This window comes from Podarcis liolepis (assembly GCF_965112155.1).
Source record: "Podarcis liolepis genome assembly, chromosome: 2".
In the NCBI taxonomy this organism is placed as follows: domain Eukaryota; kingdom Metazoa; phylum Chordata; class Lepidosauria; order Squamata; family Lacertidae; genus Podarcis; species Podarcis liolepis.
This window is the reverse complement of record NC_139555.1, coordinates 122,193,916-122,217,529: the sequence shown is the minus strand read 5'-3', so window position 1 is coordinate 122,217,529 and position 23,614 is coordinate 122,193,916. Positions and strand designations below refer to the sequence as shown.

Genomic DNA, 23,614 nt, shown 5'->3' with positions numbered 1-23,614 from the left:
AACTTTTTCTAAAAAGTTGTGAAAACCTTTCTCTTGCCTTACTGTATCTAACATGTTAAGTGTTTTAGGTTGCATTGCCCATTTCTCCTGGGGAAAGACCTTCTTGAGATAAATTCTCTCACTCCCTAAGTGCAGACAGGAGACAGTGGTCCTTTTCCATACATGCAGGAGCATAAATAGCTGTGTGTGTGAGAGAGAGAGATAAGTGTATATTCTGGGAGGCATAGCTAATTGTATATAATATTTTTTATTAATTTTCAATTACAATACAGTGGTACCTCAGGTTACATACACTTCAGGTTGCACACGCTTCAGGTTACAGACTCCGCTAACCCAGAAATAGTACCTCAGGTTAAGAAGTTGGCTTCAGGATGAGAACAGAAATTGTGCTCTGGCGGCGCGGCGGCAGCAGGAGGCCCCATTAGCTAAAGTGGTGCTTCAGGTTAAGAACAGTTTCAGGTAAAGAACAGACCTCCAGAATGAATTGAGTACTTAACCCGAGGTACCACTGTAATCCAATGACAATCACATTATCACAAACCAAATTACACCAATTAAAAGGAGCCAATTATTCAAATGCCAAATGAAACTTATTTAGGTGACTTCCCGTGTCTGGACTTCTGGGTGCGATGATCTTAATTAGGGCTTTAAAGGTCAGCACCAACACTTTGAATTGTGCTCGGAAACGTACTGGGAGCCAGTGAAGTTCCTTTAGAATCCCTGTTATATGGACCTTGTGGAGATAACCACAGCATGCACCATTCTGGTGAGACAGTTTGTGGACAGGTAGGGTCGCAGCTGACATACCATATGGAGCTGGTAGACAGAGTTAACCTGTGCCTCCATGGACACCTGTGAGTCCAAAATAACTCACCTGAGCACCTCTTCCTCCAGGGGCACCAGGTCTTTCAGGGGCACAGTTGCCCCATTCAAGACCCGCCCCTATCTCCGAAAAACAGTACCTCTGTCTTGTCAGGATTCAACTTCAGTCCGTTAGCCACCATCCATTCTCCAACCATCTCTGGATACTCACACATGACATTCACTCCCTTCACTGGTTCCGATTTAAAAGAGAGGTAGAGCTGTGTATCATCCACACACTCCTGAACAATCAGCCTGACCCCCCTGATGATCTCCATATTCTTCTTCATGCTATGGCTATGAAAGAAAACATTAAGATTGCTGGAGAGCCAGGCTGCTGGTGACCTAGTTGCAGGAGTTTATTGGCCAGTGACGTTACCATGGATGAATGCAGATGTATCATTGTGACATCAGTGTATGATGTCACAGACAGAATGCGCTTCAAACCCCAGCAAAGTGAGAGACAGTTAACAGTCAAACCCAGGCTGAATGCTTTGGGTATTCATGGCAGATGATGAAAAGGTAAAACATCGGGGCTATGGTATCTTTTACCAAAGGTTACAGTTGTCTAGAGAGCAAAAATAAATTAGATGGATGAAACAATAATATAGGGGCACAGTAGAACATGGACTATATACATGCTGAAGGCCCTGGGTTCAATTCCTGACATCTGCAAATCATCTTGAAATCGTTGGGGCAGGAGCAAGACTGCAAGAAACCTTTAATTGCCTTTATACTTTCCTAGGCAACCAGCCAAAAGCTGCTAACAGCATTTTGACACCAGTCTCGGTTCCACCTGAAGAACGTGGTATATGATGTGAAGCTAAGAATCAGACACTACCGCCTTCAGTTTTTGTAGTTAGATGTTCCTTTGTGTTCAGATCAGGCCTGAGTATGATAATGTAGCACTTCGGTAGGAAGATGCAGCCCAGAAGCCCAGCACTGGAGGCCAACATAGAGAAGACCTGCACAGCTACCATGAACTTCCCTTTTGTGCTCAGGTAGGTGGGCACAAAGGACACCCAAACACTGCAGAAGACCAGCATGCTGAAGGTGATCAGCTTAGCTTCATTGAAGGCCCCAGGCAGCTTCCTCGCTAGGAAAGCCACCGTGAAGCAGATGGCAGCCAGGAAGCCCATGTAGCCAAGGACAGTGTAAAACATGGCAACAGATCCTTCATTGCATAGAAGGATGATCTTTCTAGCTTGGGACTGCATGTTGGAGTCTGGGAAGGGTGGAAAGATTCCTAGCCAGATGGTGCAGATGACAACCTGCATACTGGAACAGGAAAGGACAATGGAGTTGGCTAGACTCTTCCCTAGCCATCTCCTCACCTTGTTCCCTGGCTTTGTGGCCAGGAAGGCCAGCACAACAGTGATGGTTTTTGCCAAAACAGAAGAGACAGCAACCGAGAAGATGATGCTGAAGGCTGTTTGTCGGAGAAGGCAGGTCGCTTTCCTTGGCCGGCCGATGAACAGGAAGGAGGACAAAAAGGAAAGCAGGAGGGAGATAAGGAGGATATAGGATAAGTCTCGATTGTTAGCTTTGACTATGGGAGTTTTCATGTATTTAATGAAGATTCCTAGCACAACACAAGCGGTTAAGCACAAGAAGAGAGCAAAGGACTCCAGGAGGATCCCCAAGGGTTCTTCATAAGTGAGAAATGTTATAATCTTGGGGACACATTTGTCTCGCGCTTGATTTGCATGCTGTTCTTCTGGGCATTTGGTGCAATGCTTTGCATCTGAAGAGAAGAAGAAGGACTTCAGTATCGCTAAGAAATCTCACACATCCTTAACTGTCTGTGTTCCAATACAATGGGATAATACAACAAAGTGGGAGAGGTCAGGAAATCAGAGAGGGACAGCATTTCCCTGGCTTATGTCAGGATTTGCTTGAATAGTACTATATCCTGCACAGAATTAAAATGGTATTTTTAAGCCATTTTTGAACATTTTAGTCTGATGTAGGCATCACGTAGGCATCATCAGATTTGCTTCCATGTTGGAGAAACAGAACAGATTACAGAGTGTTCTCCTTCTATAAGGAAAGTTTGCACATGTTTTGATTTTATTTCATTCATTCATTTATCCTTCCAATTCTAGGCTACTTAACATGAAAAGTGGTGCACAGAAAACTAAAGCAACAGCTGACAACTTAAGCAATAATCACTTTTTTCACTCTAGGTTTACTCTTTTATGAGCAGGCCCCATGGTGGATGAAGCAGCATCCTCAGGCTGCCCACAGCTGTATCCCATAGAGCGCTCAGTCACCCACCTTCCTGAATGGAGATTGTCCCTTCCGCACAAGGAGCACAATCATAGCAGCAAACGGGCTCTCCTTCCTTAGCCACTCTGGCATATCCAGGGCGACAGCTTTCGGTGCATCTTGAACGAGGTACGACCTAAAAACCAGGAGAAGGAGCAACAAAAGGAGATTGGCATGAATTACATCATCAGAAGGCCTTGACTAAAAAAAAATGCTCGTATAAAAATCATTTTTAAAATACTGGGGCCAGGTTAGCAAGCTTTAAAATTGGACTGTGGCACTTCCAGATTTGTTAGTACTGTGGAGAACTCCTCTTCTTTTTGACATGAAGTTTCCTTTTTAATTGTTGAACACAAATATTGTTGAACACAAAATATTAAACCAATTTTGGCCTTTTAAACTGAGGTCTATTGTTCTTTTTTGTTACTATGACAGGGTTGCCATATTCCAGACAAAGTTGTTGAGCTTTATTCCCCCCCCCCTCTAAAATTTGTGGGTTTTTCTTTGAATGTTTAACCATTTTTTTAAAAAAATGCCCTAATTGCCCTGCTTTCGGGGTTTTCCCCGACATTTTGACGATACAGCAAAAATCTGCCTGAATTTCTGCAGTGATATTCCCGGATGTGTCTGAGATAACGTGCAGGTATGGCAGGAGGTATGGTGTCTATTGTTGAGCTTTTATAAGCAGTTGGCATGATTGGGTAGCTGATGAAGCCCACATGGCAGCTAGGGCCACACTGCCAAATTTGGCCCATTGATGTCCTTGTTCATCCACTCAGAGGGATAGATGAAAATGCAAGTGTAAGAGCAACCTCTCCACTCTCTGCCCCTCTCCATCTGAACTGCTATTCAAAACAGAGAAGGCAAAACAGAGAAGGAAAACAGGAGTGGTGAACACAACCAGGAGCAGGTCTCACTCAGGCTGGACCCACTTAGGGCTAAGCTGAAAATGGCACCTATCAGCAAATTATCAGAACTTAACAGATGTCACAGCGAGGGAACCAGAGCCAGTTGTGCCATAGTGGTTAGAGGGTTGGATGAGAGCCTGGGAGATTAAGATTCAAATTCCCAGGTAGCCATGCAGCTTCCTTTGTGACCGTGGGCCAATCACTTCCTCTCAGTCTATCCTACTTCAGAAAACCATATATAGTATTTAGATCTCCATAGGGGGAAAGTGCAATAAATAAACAGATAAATGAATAAATGTGACGACCTTGCTGAAGTTCCCAGGCCACACAATGGTTTCTGGTTTAATGGAGAATTTTATGCCGGAGGATGCCTGTCCCTCGATGCTCCCAACTTTCCTTCTGCTGTGAGATTTATTGGGAAATACGACCCAGTTCACGATATCAAAGTTGGCAGTCAGCTCCCCATTCTGATCAGAATACATCCCTCCTATGGATGAATTGGAAAGCCAAATTTCTTTCAAGAAAGTGTGAAGCTAGAATGGCAGTATTTAGAAAATGGCAGTATTTAGAAAACGTATTATCAGGGTTGTGTGTGAGAACTGAAGGCTTGTGTGCAAACTCCATAACAGCTGAGAGTAAACTATGTTTAAACAAAATAATTGCAGGATGTTTCCTGGGCATATGATTGAGCAAAGCTTTTCATGAAGTTGGATATTTTGTGGGATGTATTGTTTTCCTTTAATAATTGAGGAAAGTTCCAGACACCTTACTGATTTGTAGAGAATTGAGGACATTGAGACAGATGCCTTGTGTCAGTTATAGGTGATGAGATTTTGGTCATTACAACAGGTCCTATATCAGTTATAAATCCTTGGGGGATATGACTCAATTAAACATATATTGAGGACATGTCCTTTATATGTAGAACTGTAGAAAGCTTGCATGCATTTTAATTGGCTTTAATCTATCCTACTGTGATTTCAACTTTCTATATGTTTCAAATAAGGGTTTTAAGTTCTTTAGTGATAATTTTTTATTTTAACTTTTTCCGTAAAGTGCTTTGAGGTTTTTTTCAGCAGTCAAGCAGTATATAAATGTTATGAAGTAAATATAGTAATTAATTTATTAAGCTTTATGTGAGAGAATGCTCCTTAACAATTTTTTCCATACCTTATTTTATGTTTTGAAGGATTTCCCCCCTAATTTCTCTAAATTATCTATTTTAATAAAGATTTTAATTAATTTTCAAATGATTTTCAAATTAATATTGTACAACCGCAAAAACAGATGAACAATTAAAAAAACTTCTTAATATGTCCTACTAAAGTAAAGACAGTGCCTAGGAAACCTAAACATATTTAACAATTACAACTGGATAAATTTCAAAGAATATAGAATCTGAAAAGCATTCCAGAGATGGACAACGTGTTTGCAAAAAAGGGGAGAGGACAGACCTGCCATGGCTGCAGCCTTTGAAATTCCAATCTGTCTCCTTCACCCACCATTAACCTCCATTTGGATCTGGATGAATAGGCAGCATTTAGGGCCTGAGCCACAAACTGGACGCCGTAGTAAGTGCTGTAGCGGTCTTCAGACCAGATTGCCTCCATCTCCTCCTTGGAGAAAGTCTCCCGTTGTTCCTTTTCTGTGCATCTTGTCCAACCCTCCACGGATAGCACATTGTTTGAACATGAACAATTGAATGCTTTCTTCCAAAATTGTGCAGCTGCAGCTCTAGCTTCAAATGAAAGTGGAGTATAGTAACCCTGTTCTGTCCTTTTTTCGGTATTCATTACAAAGGACAAAGAACCTTGGGCAGGCTGGAAGTAATCTGTGCCACCAAACAACATCACATCAATGTCCAGAAGATCTGTTGTGATCCAGACTATCCCTTGCATTTTCCTCACTTCATGAGTTCTTTGTAACATCATGATTGGATAAATTCTGTGCTCAGAGTCCCCATAATAAACAAACACCTTGACTTGTCTCAAGGCAGATACATTAAAATGCAAGTATGAGAGTTTCAGAAGATTAATTTTTTCCAAGAAAGCAACACAAATCTCACTCCGGATCAGCAGAAGGGTGAAGGCTCTTAGGAACCTTTCTCCATTGTCATTGTCTGGAACAAAGAGACCGATCCACGTCCACCCGAAATGGAGTAACAACTTGACAATCCCCATGTACTGGGTTTCTTCTTTGGGGACTATCCGGTAGATAAAAGGGAACTGGGTTTTGTCATTCAGATCCTGAGCAGCTGAGCCAAAACTGATCTAGTATGAAAAGGATTGGTGTCAGAGTTTCAGGAATACACAAGAAAGGCCTCACTGCATGATCAGGCAAAGGCCAACCTTCTCACAGTAGCTAACCAGAGGCTTATGGGATGCATGCAATGCCTTTGATGGAGGAATCATGTTCAGAAGAGGACCTGGAGCTTACAGAGAAGGAAGTGGCTCCAATGGACACTGAGACAGACCAGGGCATCTGGGGCCTTCAGGGGTCATGGTACCCCAAATTCTTCCTCGAGTCACAATGCAAAGAATGAGAGGCAGATGCTAAACAGCAGTGCTTTTTTTCTAAAAAAAAATGTTTAGGAGTACTTTCGCTTCCATCTTATACTCAGGAAACACTGGGAAAGGAAAGGAAGCTGCCAACAGGGGTAGCAACGGAAGTGATGATTCACGATGCTATTCAATGGAACTGAGGATTTACAATGCTAGAGAAGAAACTAAACATTTGTAGTTTCTTCTCCTGGTAGTTTCACAAAATGTTTAGGGGTATGCGTCCCCCTGCGTCCCCCCAGAAATAGCACTGCTAAGCATCTATACAATCTGGAGGAGTGCAAGCACTTAAACCTCTGTGTTCAGTTAGCTGCCACTGGTCTTCCTGAGAAACAAGAACTCATTAGGAGCCAGGGGCTACTGTCAACTACATCTTCCTATTGACAGTCTGGGGAGGGAGACAGGAAGTGGCTGAGGGTTTTCTAAATTGCTTTCCACATTCTAAACATGTGATTCCTTCCCCCCTAGTCTCTCTTTTTGGGTGCTTTTCTTTTGTGTTCCTTGAAAAAAATGGCCCTTAGAATATTGCTGAAGTAGAAATCCCATCAGTCTGCAAAAGCATGGCTAATTGACAGAACGGTTGGCTTTGCAGTTAAGAAACTTCTGGGGGCATGAAGGGGTTCCTCACCACTGCTGGAGAGACAGCAAAGAGGAATTAAATACAACTGATCTCTTCCCTTCCAATTCCTACCTGGGGCATTTTGTAGATGCCCAACATGCTTGAAATCTGGCTGGGGATTTCAGAAGAAGTTGCTTCAAAAACAGCCAACACATTATTCTGTCTTCCACAGCTGTAGTTTGGAATACTGTCTAGCATGGCATCGGCAGTTGTCCTGACATCAAAAGCGGCCTCATAGATGCTATAGCCCAGGGTGACATTGGCTAAATGCTTAAGATGCCGGGTGATCTCCTGGGTTGCAAACAAGATGGACAGGACGGGTGAGGTGTCCTTTGCTGACCAACTGAAATAAATGAATAAACAAATAATAGTTTTAGCTTCCATTCTCCATTAAATGAAAACAACTGCTTGCTCTATACAAGTTATATCTAACGGGCCAAACTCTGCAGCTAGGAAGGAGCAGAATCTTGCCCAGATCCACCAACAAAGAAAGGAGTAGCATTTAGGAGAGCTTGAGCTGGGGTGAATTAGATTGAAATAATCATTTAGAGTTCCTTAAGTTGGGACAAACTATTTACAGGATGAGAAGATATGAAAGAGAGAAATGCCCTATCTTGGGTTACTCACCTTAACTTCTGAGTCTGGTGGAACTACCTAGTAAGGTTCCTATACTGATTTGAGCGTTCCAGCGAGTCTGTAGGGAAGGAGGTGGTCACCTTACATTCTGATTTTTACACTTTCTTTGATCCTCAAATGCAAGATTAGCATGATGCAATCCAAATACACCCAACACCAAATGAGACATTTATGTTAGACAGTTCTGTTGGGAACAGGGGAAGCTCTGCAAAGGGATGTAATTATTGACCAGGAAGAAACACCCTTTTTGCATAAAAATATATTAAAAAGCCAAATTTTCCTTTAATGTGTCATCTTGATATGGAGCAGTTCAGAAAGAGCTTCCCAGGAAGAAGGACATGAGATGATCAATTGTGCTTTAGATGCTGCCCTTGTATTAAGGAAACTGGAGCCCAAAAAAGGGAAAGGATTCAGAATTAAACTCTCTTTTTGCAGGATATTAAGGGGTCACTGGGTACTTCAATGCTGACTTTCAGTCCCTAAATCTTATTTAACAGGAAATGTGGGGGCAATGGAGAGAGAAAGTTTAATTAGGGATGGGCAGAAATTAGATGCTGGCAAACAGCAATAAATGTGAATAGAGGCTGGGTAACATAAAGTCACTTACGTCTTAACAGTGTTTTCGGGATGCCAGAAAAAGTTGAATGGGTAAGTTCTATAAGATGCTGGAAATATGACCTGACTAATGAGGTGGTCTCCTGGCCTGTAATAATTCAACGGATCAGATTCCATATGTAGGTTCAATGGGCATTTTGCTTTCAGCATCCTACTGGCTCCATAGGGCATAAGCAGCACAAATAGCAGCAGCAGAAATATCATCCTGGCTATGCCTGCAAGAATCGTACACTTTTGTGACAGCAGTCACATTAGAAGCACAGCTGGACTCCTACAGTAGCTTCAGAAGCAGAGGTAGAAAAAGGAAACCTCCCACAGAAACAAGCCCTGCCAGCCCCAAATCTCCCAGGTCCGGCTTCTGATATTTATGACCCTGTTCTTCTTTCAGGCTTGTGACAATAAGTTATCTGATGCTGCCTGTGATTCTGATGTTTTTTAATTTGTGGACTCCAAGGCCATCGTTGGGGAAATCCCTGGTCTAGATAAGCAAATCACCATGATTTTGATAATTATAAGGTTAAGAAAGTCCACCTGCTCTGCAACTCCCTGGAATCGGTGTGTGACTCAATGGGCAGCTGCAGAGCCAGAGCAAAACACGTTTGTGAGAACTCAAAGATGGGACTCTCAATCTGGGCCCTTCTAAAATTGAGGAAACATTGACCAGTAAAGTCCAAGAAACTATAGAATAGCTATGATGGACCAAGGCGGGACATGATAGAGGTTTATAAGCATGCTGTGGGTAATATGGATAGGAAAAAGTTTTCCTCCTTCCCAGTAATAATACTAGAAGTTTGGACTGTAAGCGGGAATTTAAACCCTTGTGTCCTAGGCCCCTGTCCAACTCCCTGATCACTACACCACACTGCCTCAGAACTATAGATTCATTGGCAGCCAATGGAGATCTCTAACAAAGAGATAAGTCATGAGATACTCACTTAAGCTAATAGAAGTTCGGGTTCATGAGACAACCCAACCAGCTGACTGGTCCATTGGCTTTATGCAGTAGCAACAGTATCTGGCCGTGGCTTAGTAATACAGTGGTACCTCGGGTTACAGATGCTTCAGGTTACAGACTCTGCTAACCCAGAAATAGTACCTTAGGTTAAGAACTTTGCTTCAGGATGAGAACAAAAATCGCACAGCGGTGGCAAGAGGCCCTATTAGCTAAAGTGGTACCTCAGGTTAAGAACAGTTTCAGGTTAAGAAAGTACATCCAGAACGAATTAAGTTCTTAACCTGAGATACCACTGTATATTAGCAGCCGACTAGAGAGTCAATTCAATTTGGCTTCCAATGGAGCTGAATGTTGGAAGAGTCAGGACAGAGAAATCTCTTATAGACCTTGAAGATTGCTGCTTCCCTGGAAGAATTTCAATCATACATAGTTGGGCAGAGGAAGGCTATTAACATCAGTGTTATCTATGGTGTCCAGTATGTAACAATCCATTATACATTCAAGGACAGTGTGTTTTACTGCAGGTGGTAGTGGAGTTTGGGGCAGATTCTTGAAGATGTGGAACCTTCTGAAGTGACTCTCACTGCTTGCAAATGAGGCCTTCAGCTGTTGAGGTTCTATTGCTCTTTGAACCACTAGGGAAATTGTTTTTTGTAAGAACTCACTGATGGGCCTGTCAATCTGTGTATGTTTAAAAGTTTCCTGTAATGCCAACAGTGCAATCCTAGCATCTCTGCTCAGAATTCCCATTCAGTTTAGTGGGCCATCCTCCCAAGTAAGTAGCTATTGGATTTGCAGCCAAAAGGGTTGGGAGGAGGTTCTTCGCCACTTACAGTGCAAAGCTACTCATTGCAATCATCAAACATGAAAGTGAAAAGAGACTGAAGGATCATCAGTGTCTGCGAATGACCCTGCTGGATGAACCTGGTGTTCCATTTCTCAAGGATCTTCTGATGGGACTGTCACTGCTTGCAACAGAACTGACAAATCGTAGAGTTGGAAGGGACCCTGAGGATCATGTGGTATAAACTTCTGCAACGCAGGAATATGCAGCTGATGAGCTTGTTAGGCGCCGAAGTCCAAGTGGTCTTTGAAACATAAATAACCTACGTTTATGAGCACTTGATATTCCTAATAAGTGGACTTATTCAGCAGCTGTTTCATCAGGGTAAAGGAGGGATGAGACTACATGGCCTTTACATTGACTCTCCTGAAAGCCTAAGAATGGCTGCCAGAACTTGCTGATCTCCTTTTCCCTCCCAGTCCACTTTTCTGTTGTGTCTCTTAGATTGTGAGCTGAGACAGGATCTGTCTTCTCCTTGATATTTGTGGAGCAGGATTAGAATGCCAATAATGATTAAGCACACACACACACACAGAGAGAGAGAGAGAGAGAGAGAGAGAGAGAGAGAGAGAGAGAGATCAACCTCTTTTAAAAAACTTTTTTGGGGGGACACAATAAAGGTTTGAAGATCTTTCTGTTGCCTTACAGTGCCTAACATGTTAAGTTTTGTTTGGTTTTAGGTTGCATTGCCTATTGATGTTCTGTGAGATAAATCCTCTCACCCCTGAGTGCAGACAGGAAACAGTGACCCTTTTTCCACACATGCAGGAGCATAAATAGCGGGGGTGGGGGGTGGGGAGAATAAGCGTACCTTCAGGGAGGGATAGCTAATCCAAGCTGTTCTCATTTCAGGCTATAAGCACTCTGCACATGCTCACATACTTGTTATTTGTTTGTATGCTCTAGGGCAGAGCAATGACTCCAATTCAAGCATGGCATCAGCCAGGCAGGAGTCTGAAAGCAAGTAATTTGGGACTTTTTGGTGGGAGCCGACAAACCGAGTTAATAAACCTAACCAAGCCTTGGATGGAGTTGCTGGATAGTTAAACAGTGTCTCCACACAAAACACACATTCTGCTTCATGAAAGGAGCCAGTTGCAGGAAACACATCTTCCACCACCATCACTGTCTTTGCATGCTAGGAGAAGCTTTCCCAATGGGATTTCTGCTTCTGGAGCACATTAAGAGCTAATCAGATTATAGACCCACTAGAGGTGTAAAATAAATGAAACAGCACCATTGTGCTTTCATTGATTTTTTAAAAACTAAAAGCATATTTTATAATCAAAACAGCAACAACTATTTTAATATTTATACCCCACCCACAACAAGAGCTGTTTGAAGAATCGCTGTGTCGTCTGATATGTTCACCCACAACTTAACCCACGAAAGCTTATACCCAGAACAAACTTAGTTGGTCTCTAAAGTACTACTGGACATTTTAAAAAAATATTTTTATTTATTTCAACTGCTTCAGACCAACATGGCTACCTACCTGAATGCAGTAGTCCAAGTGGGAGATAACTAGAGCATGCACTACTCTGGCAAGATAGTCTGTGGGCCGGTAGGGTCTCAGACGGCCTACCAGATGGAGCTCAATCTGTTGGCCACCATACATCCTCCAACCATCTCCAGATACTACACAGGACCTTCACCCCCTTCACTGGTTCCGACTTAAAAGAGAGGTAGAGCTGTGTATCGTCTGCACACTGGTAAACACTCAGCCCAACCCCCCTGATGATCTCCATATTCTTCTTCATGCTCAGGCTATGAACTAAAACATTCAACTTGCTGGAGAGCCAGGCTGCTGGTGACCTAGTTGAAGGAGTTTATTGGCCAGTGACGTTACCATGGATGAATGCAGATGTATCATTGTGACATCAGTGTATGATGTCACACACAGAATGCGCTTCAAACCCCAGTGAGAGACAGTTAACAGTCAGACCCAGGCTTAATGCTGTGGGTATACATGACAGATGATGAAAAGGTAAAACATGGGGGCTATGGTATCTTTTACCAAAGGTTACAGCCAGATCAAGATCTTAAAAGATCTTGGTGCCCCCATGTGTATCTAATTCAGGCAATAAGCACTAATAAACTGTAAAATAAAGATTGATTTTTCAAAATGAAGCAGAACCTACAGTAAGGTGGAAAATAACGTTTATTTTTGAATATTACCACTTTATATTTGAAAACAAACCACCTATTTTTTCTAATTGCAAAGATCTGGGTAAATCCAGCAATGGGAAATTTCTGAGGTGCCCCCCTTCCCTGGAGGCCCTGAGCACGTGCTTATTTTGCTTAATGCTTAATTCAGCCCTATTCTGGATTAGGGCTACTTGAGTTTGGGGCAGATTCTTGAAGAAGTGGAACCTTCTGAAGTGACTCTCACTGCTTGCAAATGAGGTTTTCAGCTGTTGAGGTTCTATTGCTCTTTGAACCACAATTCAACATTTAAAGACAATATGGATTTACACCAGTGCAGGTCAGTGAAATGGACATCTTCCGTAACAAGTCCATCAGATTATAAAACAGATAGGACTGTAGGGCTCTCCATCCTTATTATACATTCACTTTCATCATTCATTACTACTTCCTTTCACAATTTTTGTTTTTATTTATGCTTCTTTGATTCCATGCATAACAAGGTCTGAACCCAGATTGAAATGGGTCAAGTTAAGTGTTTGACTTCAGGTGGTCCCATCCATGTGGTCTCCCAACCGTTGCCCTGCATGACTTATTAAAGCTTGCAATGGGGGCATGAATTGGTGGATTCAGGAGTTGTCAATGCATTCTCATGGAAGAGGGTAGTCCTAGTTGTCTTGAAAATTGGTGGCTTGATCACTCCTTAATATTTCCAACATGAGCCTATTGGCTTATGACGACTACTGCGAACAGGTCGCTAATACTGGTTGTTTTGAAATTGAATGGTGGAATGGTGGAGACCGCCTCCCCATCTTGACTCTTCCAGAGAAGAGGAAGACAGTATAGTTTTATAACAGTGGTTTGTGGGAGGTCACAGCTCAGAGGCAAGTAAGGGGAATATTTCTATATATAAACTTTAAACTTTTCCAATCTTTTTCCACCATCTCTTCTCCCTGGTCTCGGATTCTGCCAGTCATTTCCGTCAAATCCATATAGTTCATCAACCTGGAGATCTTCTGTCCGAGGCTCTTAACTCTTTTCCAAGTCCCTTCTGCAGGTCTTCTTCATATTCTTTGATGCTGAAGAGCAGATCTCGGGGAGACTCCGGCCCAACAATGCTTTTATTCCTTCTCGACAGATCAGCCAGCTCTCCATAGTTAAAACTAAGGTCCATATAATATTTCAGGACATGTTTCAAAATTCCTCCAACTCCAAAGGCCCCCACAACCCCAATCACCTCCTGGCCCAAATCCAGGTCCCAACAGTCAATAAATCCCTGCATAAAGGGATCTATCCAACTTTCCTTCTCCAGCCCAAGCAGGGCTCTGATTCTCAAAGGCTGACTTTTTCTATATTCAATCATAACAGGCCTCAACTTATAGTCCTCCATTTGCCTCTGTAAAGCTGGTGCTCCCACTTGTATTATTTTAGGTTCAACAACAACCACTTTCTCCTTCGTCTTCTCCCCAATTTGTCCTGTCGAAATAAATTCCTGTGTCAAATCCTGAATAATTTCTGTGTTGGTGTTCACTTTTTGTCCCAAACTAATCACTTTTTGTCCCAAGTTATCAATTTTAGTAGTCATAACATCCGTCTTCTTGTGGAGCTGTTCCAGTGAGTAGCTTATCTAACATAGTACAGTCACCAAAACTTCTTCTGTCAACATTCTTAAATGGTCCAAGGTCAATCCCTGATTCTCACAACTTCTTATCTTACAGCTGGAGATTCCCCAGCTCCACTCTTGTAACAGTTTCAAAAGCTCCCTCTAGAGGGAAACAGTCTCCACTTGCATCAATCCTTTCAAACACAGTTTAAACAATAAAATTAGTTTCAATTTTCAGTTACTTTTCCTCCTTTTTAACCGCAGAAGAGGACAATGGAAACAATATATTTCTCCTATTTAACCAGCTGTCAACATACGTTCTGTTCACAGTCAATGAACTCTCCCAAAACATCAATCTTACTGGCAGCCCGTTTCCAGGTTCAGAGTGGTGGTAATTTGATTTTCATCACTCTCTCCTGCAGGCTTGCTAGGTCCAAGATTTCCCCCCTCTTCCCCTGCTTCCAAGGGGGGTTTAATAATTTTAACCGATGGAAATTTACTCCTTTACAAAAGACTTTCCAGGACTTTAGCTTGCAGCATCTTTGCTTCAATTTATTTACAAAATAGGAAGGCGGACTTCCTGTTTGAAACCTTTCCGTTTCGGTGCCAAATTACGATGTTTAAAGATCCAATTTTCCGTTCTACTCACGGGTAGTTGTTTAAAGTCCAATTGCCCACAGGAAAAAGTCAGCGCTCTCCGGCAACAGCAATGCGGCTTCACTCCGTGAAAGAAGCAGTCGATTTGAAGCACTGCGCCACTCACCCCACGTCGCTCCGGATCCCCGAAACCGGGTTTCCCCGTGAGTAGGGGAGGCGCTAATGCCAGCCGAATCCCAGGTCCACAGGCTTCTCCTGCCTGTGGTTTTTAGTGGGTCTCCGCCTTCGCCGCGGCGGCCAGACCCTGATTTCCACGGAGCGGGTTCCTCCCGATCAGAGGAATTCCGCCATTGCCGGAGGCGCTAACCCGGAAGTCCGGTAAGAAACCTTTCCTTGTCTTTATGCTTTCCTGGGCAACCAGCCAGAAGCTGTTGACAGCATCCTGACAAATTTTCCCGAGTCAACTTTAATTGGCGGTTAGGTCATAAATCATGACAGATGGTGTAGCAGGAGCCACGGGGCAGCCAGCCAACACTGATAACCGAGAAGAACCATTTCAATGGCTTTTACAACAAAATTTATTGTTAAGATCACATATAGAACAATAAACCAGCACAATAAATCTACAAAATGCAGAATTCGCAAAGATTTCCTGGGGTATCACCTCACAACTAGGGGGTGCATATGGATCCAGCTAAGGTGCAGAGCGTAGTTTGGCGGCAGAAGCCCAAGACAAAGAAAGACCTGCAGAGGTTTGTAGCATTGGCCAAATATTACCGCAAGTTCATGTCAGCCTATTCACTACACCCCTCACGGATTGCTTGATGGGGCAAGAAGCCATTCCAGTTGACAGCTGAGGCATAACAGGCATTTGAGCATCTCAAAACCTTGTTCTCCTCAGAGGTGTACCTAGCTCATGCAGACCCCCACAGGGTGTTGGTCAAATAAAGAGACGCCTTTGACAGAGTGGTTGGTACTGTGCTTTGAAAGGAAGACCAAGATGACCAAAGTCTTTATGCTTTCTTGGGCAACCAGCTGGAAGCTGCTGACAGCATCCTGACAGCAATGTTTGGTCCACGTTAACAACATTGTATTTTATGTGAAGCCAAAAATCTTCAAAGAAGCTAAGAATCAGACACTACCACCTTCACTTTTTGTAGTTAGATGTGCCTTTGTGTTCAGATCAGGCCTGAGGATGATAATGTAGCACTTGGGAAGGAAGATGCAGCCCAGAAGGCCAGCACTGGAGGCCAACATAGAGAAGACCTGCACAGCAACCATGAACTTCCCTTTTGTGCTCAGGTAGGTGGGAACAAAAGACACCCAAACACTGCAGAAGACCAGCATGCTGAAGGTGATCAGCTTGGCTTCATTGAAGGACCCGGGAAGCTTTCTGGCTAGAAAAGCCACAGTGAAGCAGATGGCAGCCAGGAAGCCCATGTAGCCAAGGACAGTGTAGAACATGGCAACAGATCCCTCATTGCATAGAAGGATGATCTCTCTAGCTTGGGAGTGCATGTCGGAGTCTGGGAAGGGTGGGGAGATTTCCAGCCAGATGCTGCAGATGACAATTTGGATACCGGAACAGGAAAGGACAATGGAGTTGGCCAAACTCTTCCCCAGCCATCTCCTCACCTTGTTCCCTGGCTTTGTGGCCAGGAAGGCCAGCACCACAGTGATGGTTTTAGCCAAAACAGAAGAGACAGCAACTGAGAAGATGATGCTGAAGGCTGTTTGTCGGAGAAGGCAGGTCACTTTCCTTGGCCGGCCGATGAACAGGAAGGAGGACAAAAAGGAAAGCAGGAGGGAGCTGAGGAGTATATAGGATAAATCCCGATTGTTAGCTTTGACTATGGGAGTTTCCTTGTATTTAACGAAGATTCCTTTCACAATGCCAGTGGTCAAGGACAAGAAGAGAGCAAAAGAAACCAGCACAATCCCCAAGGGTTCTTCATAAGTGAGAAATGTTATTGTCTTGGGGACACATTTGTCTCGCGCTTGATTTGCATGATGATCTTCTGGGCATCTGGTGCAAATCTTTGCATCTGAAGAGAAGAAGAATGACTTCAGAATGACTAACAAAATTCTTACATCCATACCTGTCTGTTTTCTGACAGAGGTTGCCATGGTGATGGGGTGTGCGTTTGAGGTGTCAGGAAAATACAGTCTTTAGCATGGTGTGCTGGGAAGAATAAGGCAGAAAACAAGGCTGCCTTGTTGGCTAGGCTGGCTGAAGATTGATTGGGAGAGATTTCTTCCACTGAAGTGCTGCACTGCTGTGGTAAACAAGTCGCTCTTCATCATGTGGTAAGATCTGAACTTCCTCCATGCAGACTGAAGGTGTAAATAAGCAAATAAATCATATTTCTTAAAGATACAGCAGTCTCCCCTTAGTCTTCAATTATCCAAAGGAGCACGAACCCTGGGTGACCCCCTGGAGCCCCCTGAAATCTTGCCTCTCCCTTTCTTCTGGAGTCACCCACCTTCCTGAATGGAGATTGTCCCTTCTGCACAAGGAGCACAATCATAGCAGCAAATGGGCTCCCCTTCTTTAGCCACTCTGGCATATCCAGGGCGACAGATTTCGGTGCATCTTGAACGAGGCACAACCTAAAAACTAAGAAAAGGAGCATCCAAGAAGATCAACATAAAGCACAGACATCATCTGAAGGCTCTGACTAAAAATACGCTCAAATAAAAATCATTTTTAGAATACTGAGACCAGGTTAGAAAGCTTTAAAATGGGAGTGAGACCCTTAAAAATTTGGTAGAACTGTGGAGAATTCATTTTCTTTCTGACATAAAGTTTCATTTTTAATTGTTGAACACAAAGGATTAAACAAACTATGGCCTTTTGAGATTTATTGTTCTTTTTTTGTCACTGTGAAAAGGTTGCCATATTTCGGACAAAGTTGTTGAGCTTTATTTTTTCCCTTTCTAAATGTTTTTTTGGCTTTTCTTTGAATTTTTAATCATTATTTTTAAAAATCACTCTTCTTGTCATACGTTTGGGTTTTCCATGGCATTTTGCTGTTTCAGCAAAAAGCTGTGTCTGGGAGCCATTTCTGCAGCCTATTCCCGGATGTGTCCATGAGAACCCGGAGGAACGGCAGCCATACACTATGAAGCGTATTATTGTGCTTTTATTGGGCAGCTGAAAAAGCCCACATGGCAGCTAGGCCCACACTGCCAACTTTGGGCCCATTGATGTCCTTGTTCATCCACTCAGAGGGATAGATGAAAATGCAAGCTTAAGAGCAGCCTCTCCTCTCTTTGCCCCTCTCCATCTGATTTGCTATGCAAAACAGAGAGGGAAAACAGCAGCTGTGTATACAACCAGGAGTGGGTCTCTCTCTGCACAAGGCCCACTTAGGGTTAAACTGAAAATGGCACCTATCAGCAAATTATCAGAACTTAACAGATGTCACAGCAAGGGAACCAGAGCCGGTTGTGCCATAGTGGTTAGAGGGGTTTAAGAGAACCCAGCAGACTAAGGTTCAAATTTCCAGGTAGCCATGAAGCTCCATAGAGAGAAGGTGGGATATAAATACAATGGTACCTCAGGTTAAGTACTTAATTCGTTCCGCAGGTCCGTACTTAACCTGAAACTGTTCTTAACCTGAAGCACCACTTTAGCTAGTGGGGTCTCCCGCTGCCGCCGTGCCGCCGGAGCATGATTTATGTTCTCATCATGAAGCAAAGTTCATAACCCGAGGTAATATTTCTGGGTTAGCAGAGTCTGTAACCTGAAGCATATGTAACCTGAAGCATATGTAATCTGAGGTACCACTGTACAATAAATAAACAGATAAATGAATGAATGCAATGACCTTGCTGAATTTCCCAGGCCACACAATGGCTTCTGGTTTAATGGAGAATTTTATGCCGGAGGATGCCTGTTCCTCGATGCTCCCAACTTTCCTTCTGCTGTGAGAGCTATTGGGAAATACGACCCAGTTCACGATATCAAAGTTGGCAGTCAGCTCCCCATTCTGATCAGAATACATCCCTCCTATGGATGAATTGGAAAGCCAAATTTCTTTCAAGAAAGTGTGAAGCTAGAATGGCAGAGAAAACACCAGCTTTATAAAACATGATATCTGGATTTTGTGAGAAAATGAGTATGTGGGTATTTTATTGAGCAAAGCTTTTCATGACTTTGGATATTTTGTGGGGCGTAGTCTTGTTTTTCTTAGATAATTGAGTAAGATTCCAGACATCTTACCAGTTTTGAGAGAATGGTCCTAAATCAAGGACATCGAGGCCTCGTGTCAGCTAAAGATAACAACCTTTTGGTCATTACAACTGGTCCTTTATCAGGTTATGAATTCACAGGACATAAGACTCAAATAAACACATATAGAGGACACATCCTAGCAAGCACTTGGCAACTGTAGAAAGCTAACATGCCTTTTAATTGGCTTTAACCTATGCTATTGTGATTTCAACTTTCTATGTTTTAAATAAGGGTTTTCTTTAGTGATTTCTTTTATTTTAATGTTTTTGTAAAGTGCTTTGAGGGTTTCTTCAGGAGTCAAGCAATATATGAACTAAATATAGTAATTAATTAATTAAGCTTTATGTAAGAGAATGCTCCTTAACAATTTTTCATAGCTTATTTTGTGCTTTGAAAGATTCCCCCTAACTTTCCCAAATTATCTTTTTTTAAAATAATTTTAATCAATTTTCAAAGTATCTTAGGACCACAAAAATAGATGAATAATTAAAAAAAACTTATTAACATGTCCTACTAAAGACAGGGCATAGGAAATCTAAGCATATTTAACAATAACAATGAAGTAAACTACAAAGAATATAAAATCTGAAACGGATTCCAGAAGGTATTTACAAAACAGGGGAGAGGACAGACCTGCCATGGCTGCAACCTTTGAAGTTCCAATCTGTTTCCTCCACTCGCCATTAACATCCATTTGGATCTGGATGAATATGCGACATTTAAGGCTTGGGCCACAAACTGGATGCCGTAGTAAGTGCTGTAGCGGTCTTGAGACCAGATTGCCCCCATCTCCTTCTGGGACAAAGTTTCCAATGTTTCCTTTTCTGTGCATTTTGTCCAACCCTCCACGGATAGCACATTGTTTGAACATGTACAACTGAATGCTCTTGACCAAAACTCTGCAGCTGCAGCTGTAGCTTCAAATGAAAGTTGAGTATAGTAGCCATGTTCTGTCCGTTTTTTGGTATTCATTACAAAGGACAAAGAACCTTGGGCAGGCTGGAAGTAATCTGTGCCACCAAACAACATCTCATCAATGTCCAGAAGATCTGTTGTGATCCAGACTATCCCCTGAGATTTCCTCACTTCCTGAATTCTTTGTAACATCATGATTGGATAAATTCTGTGCTCAGAGTCCCCATAATAAACAAACACCTTGACTTGTCCCAAATCAGATGGTTTACAATGTAAGGATGACATTTGTCCCAGGGTGGAAATATGAATTTTTTCCAAGAAAGCAACACAAATCCCACTGCGGATCATCAGAAGGGTGAAGACACTCAGGAACCTTTCTCCATTGTCATTGTCCGGAACAAAGAGTCCGATCCACGTCCACCCAAAATGGAGCAACAACTTGACAATCCCCATGTACTGTGTTTCTTCTTTGGGGACTATCCGGTAGATAAAAGGGAACTGGGTTTTGTCACTCAGATCATGAGCAGCTGAGCCAAAACTGATCTAGTATGAAAAGGATTGGTGTCAGGGTTTCAGGAATACACAAGAAAGGCCTCACTGCATGATCAGGCAAAGGCCAATCTTCTCACAGTAGCTAACCAGAGGCTTATGGGATGCATGCCATGCCTCTGATGGAGGAATCCTGTTCAGTGGAGGACCTGGAGCTTACAGAGAAGGAAGTGGCTCCAATGGACACTGAGACAGACCAGGGCATCTGGGGCCTTCAGGGGTCATGGTACCCCAAACTCTTCCGAGAGTCACAATGCAAAGAATGAGAGGCAGATGCTAAACAGCAGTGCTTTTTTCTAAAAAATATGTTTAGGGGTACTTTCGCTTCCATCTTCTACTCAGGAAACACTGGGAAAGGAAAGGAAGCCGCCATTGGGGGTAGCAACGAAACTGATGATTCATGATGCTATTCAATTGAACTGACGATTTACAATGCTAGAGAAGAAACTAAAAAAAATTGTAGTTTCTTCTCCTGGTAGTTTCACAAAATGTTTAGGGCTATGCGTCTCCCTGCATCTCCACAGAAATAGCACTGCTAAGCATTTATACAATCTGGAGGAGTGCAAGCACTTAAACCTCTGTGTTCAGTTAGTGCCAGACAGCCACTGGTCTTCCTGAGAAACAAGAACTCATTAGGAGCCAGGGGCTACTGTCAACTACATCTTCCTATTGACAGTCTGGGGAGGGAGACAGGAAGTGGCTGAGGGTTTTCTAAATTGCTTTCCACATTCTAAAAATGTGATTCCTTCCCCCCTAGTCTCTCTTTTTGGGTGCTTTTCTTTTGTGTTCCTTGGAAAAATTGGCCCTTAGAATATTGCTGAAGTAGAAATCCCATCAGTCTGCAAAAGCATGGCTAATTGACAAAATGGTTGGCTTTGCAGTTTAGAAACTTCTTGGAGCATGAAGGGGTTCCTCACCACTGCTGGAGAGACAGCAAAGAGGAATGAAACATAACTGATCTCTTCTCTTCCAATTCCTACCTGCGGCATTTTGTAGATGCCCAACATGCTTGAAATAAGGTGGGGGATTTCAGAAGAAGTTGCTTCAAAAACAGCCAACACATTATTCTTTCTTCCACAGCTGTAGCTTGGAATACTGTCTAGCATGGCATCGGCAGTTGTCCTGACATCAAAAGCGGCCTCATAGATGCTATAGCCCAGGGTGACATTGGCTAAATGCTTAAGATGCCGGGTGATCTCCTGGCTTGCAAACAAGATGGAGAGGACTGCTGAGGTGTCATTTGCTGAAAAACTGCAAATAAATCAATACACGAAAAATCGTTTTAGCCTTCCAGTCTCCATTAAATGAAAACAACTCCTTGCTCTATACAAGTTATATCTAACGGGAAACTCTGCAGCTAGGAAGGAGCAGAATCTTGCCCAGATCCACCAACAAAGAAAGGAGTAGCATTTAGGAGAGCTTGAGCTGGGGTGAATTAGATTGCAATTTAGAGTTCCTTAAGTTGGCAAGAACTATTTACAAGATGAGAAGATATGAAAGAGAAATGCCCTCTCTTGGTCTACCCACCTTAACTTCTGAGTCTGGTGGAACTACCTCGTAAGATTCCTATACTGATTTGAGCGTTCCAGCGAGTCTGAAGGGAAGGAGGTGGTCACCTTGCATTCTGATTTTTACACTTTCTTTGATCCCCAATTGCAAGATTAGCATGATGCAATCCAAATACACCCAACACCAAATGAGACATTTAAGTTAGACAGTTCTGTTGGGAATAGGGGAAGCTCTGCAAAGGCATGTAATTATTGACCAGGAAGAAACACCCTTTTTGCATAAAAATATATTAAAAAGCCAAATTTTCCTTTAATGTGTTATCTTTATATGGAGCAGTTCAGAAAGAGCTTCCCAGGAAGAAGGACATGAGATGATCAATTGTGCTTTAGATGCTGCCCTTTTATTAAGGAAACTGTAGCCCAAAAAAGGGAAAGGATTCAGAATTAAACTCTCTTTTTGCAGGATATTAAGGGGTCACTGGGTACTTCAATGCTGACTTTCAATCCCCAAATCTAATTCGAAAGGCAATAGGGGGGCAACGGAGAGAGAAAGTTTAATTAGGGATGGGCAGACATTAGATGCTGCCTCTGGAAAACAGCAATAAATGTGAATGCAGACTGGGTAACATAAAGTCACTTACGTCTTAACAGTGTTTTCGGGATGCCGGAAAAAGTTGAGTGGGTAAGTTCTATAAAATGCTGGAAATATGACCTGACTAATGAGGTGGTCTCCTGGCCTGTAATAATTCAACGGATCAGATTCCATATATAGGTTCAATGGGCATTTTGCTTTCAGCATCCTACTGGCTCCATGGGGCATTAGCAGCAGAAACAGCAGCAGCAGAAATATCATCCTGGCTATGCCTGCAAGAATCATACACTCTTGTGACAGCAGTCACATTAGAAGCGCAGCTGGACTCCTACAGTAGCTTCAGAAGCAGAGGTAGAAAAAGGAAACCTCCCACAGAAACAAGCCCTGCCAGCCCCAAATGTCTCAGGCGAGGCTTCTGATATTTATGACCCAGTCCTTCTTGCAGGCTTGTGACAATAAGTTATCTCATTCTGCCTGTGATTCTGATGCTTATGTAATTTGTGGACTCCAAGGCCATCGTTGGGGAAATCCCTGGACTAGATAAACAAATCACCATGATTTTGATAATTATAAGGTTAAGAAGGTCCACCTCCTCTGCAACTCCCTGGAATCGGTGTGTGACTCAATGGGCAGCTGCAGAGCCAGAGCAAAACATGTTTGTGAGAACTCAAAGATGGGACTCTCAATCTGGGCTCTTCTAAACTTGAGGAAACATTGACCAGTAAAGTCCAAGAAACTATAGAATAGCTATAATGGACCAAGGCGGGACATGATAGAGGTTTATAAGCATGCTGTGGGTAATATGGATAGGAAAAAGTTTTCTTCCTTCCCAGTAATAATACTAGAAGTTTGGACTTTAAGCGGGAATTTAAACCCTTGTGTCCTAGGCCCCTGTCCAACTCCCTGATCACTACACCACACTGCCTCAGAACTATAGATTCATTGGCATCCAATGGAGGTCTCTAACACAGAGATAAGCCATGAGATACTCACATGAGATAATAGAAGTTAGTGCTGAGTGGTCAATTGGCTTTATACAGTAGCAATGATATCTGCCCTTGGCTTAGTAATACAGTGGTACCTCGGGTTACAGACGGTTCAGGTTACAGACTCCGCTAACCCAGAAATAGTACCTCGGGTTAAGAACTTTGCTTCAGGATGAGAACAGAAATTGCGCAGTGGCAGCAGGAGGCCCCATTAGCTA

At 42.8% G+C, this 23,614-nt stretch overlaps 2 protein-coding genes across 2 annotated transcripts; both read right to left on the bottom strand.

Moving 5' to 3' along the window:
• Nucleotides 1–1,691: 1,691 nt before the first annotated feature.
• LOC310700966 (vomeronasal type-2 receptor 26-like) lies at nt 1,692–22,584 on the bottom strand (the record flags this gene model as incomplete). The annotated part of the gene is made up of 6 exons (XM_083490923.1): nt 1,692–2,605; nt 3,139–3,265; nt 18,440–18,667; nt 19,480–20,304; nt 21,291–21,561; nt 22,460–22,584. The coding sequence occupies 6 exons, from the start codon at nt 22,582–22,584 to the stop codon at nt 1,692–1,694; spliced, it is 2,490 nt and encodes an 829-aa protein (XP_083347049.1).
• LOC310701818 (vomeronasal type-2 receptor 26-like) lies at nt 15,602–16,873 on the bottom strand. Its single transcript, XM_083493239.1, has one exon. It carries the CDS (start codon nt 16,734–16,736, stop codon nt 15,741–15,743), a length of 996 nt encoding a protein of 331 aa, XP_083349365.1. The 5' UTR covers nt 16,737–16,873; the 3' UTR covers nt 15,602–15,740.
• Nucleotides 22,585–23,614: the final 1,030 nt, after the last annotated feature.

What these genes read in the sequence shown, in the direction of transcription:
- LOC310701818 (XM_083493239.1), bottom strand. Translation starts at nt 16,736, where the DNA reads ATGGCAACCTCTGTCAGAAAACAGACAGGTATGGATGTAAGAATTTTG.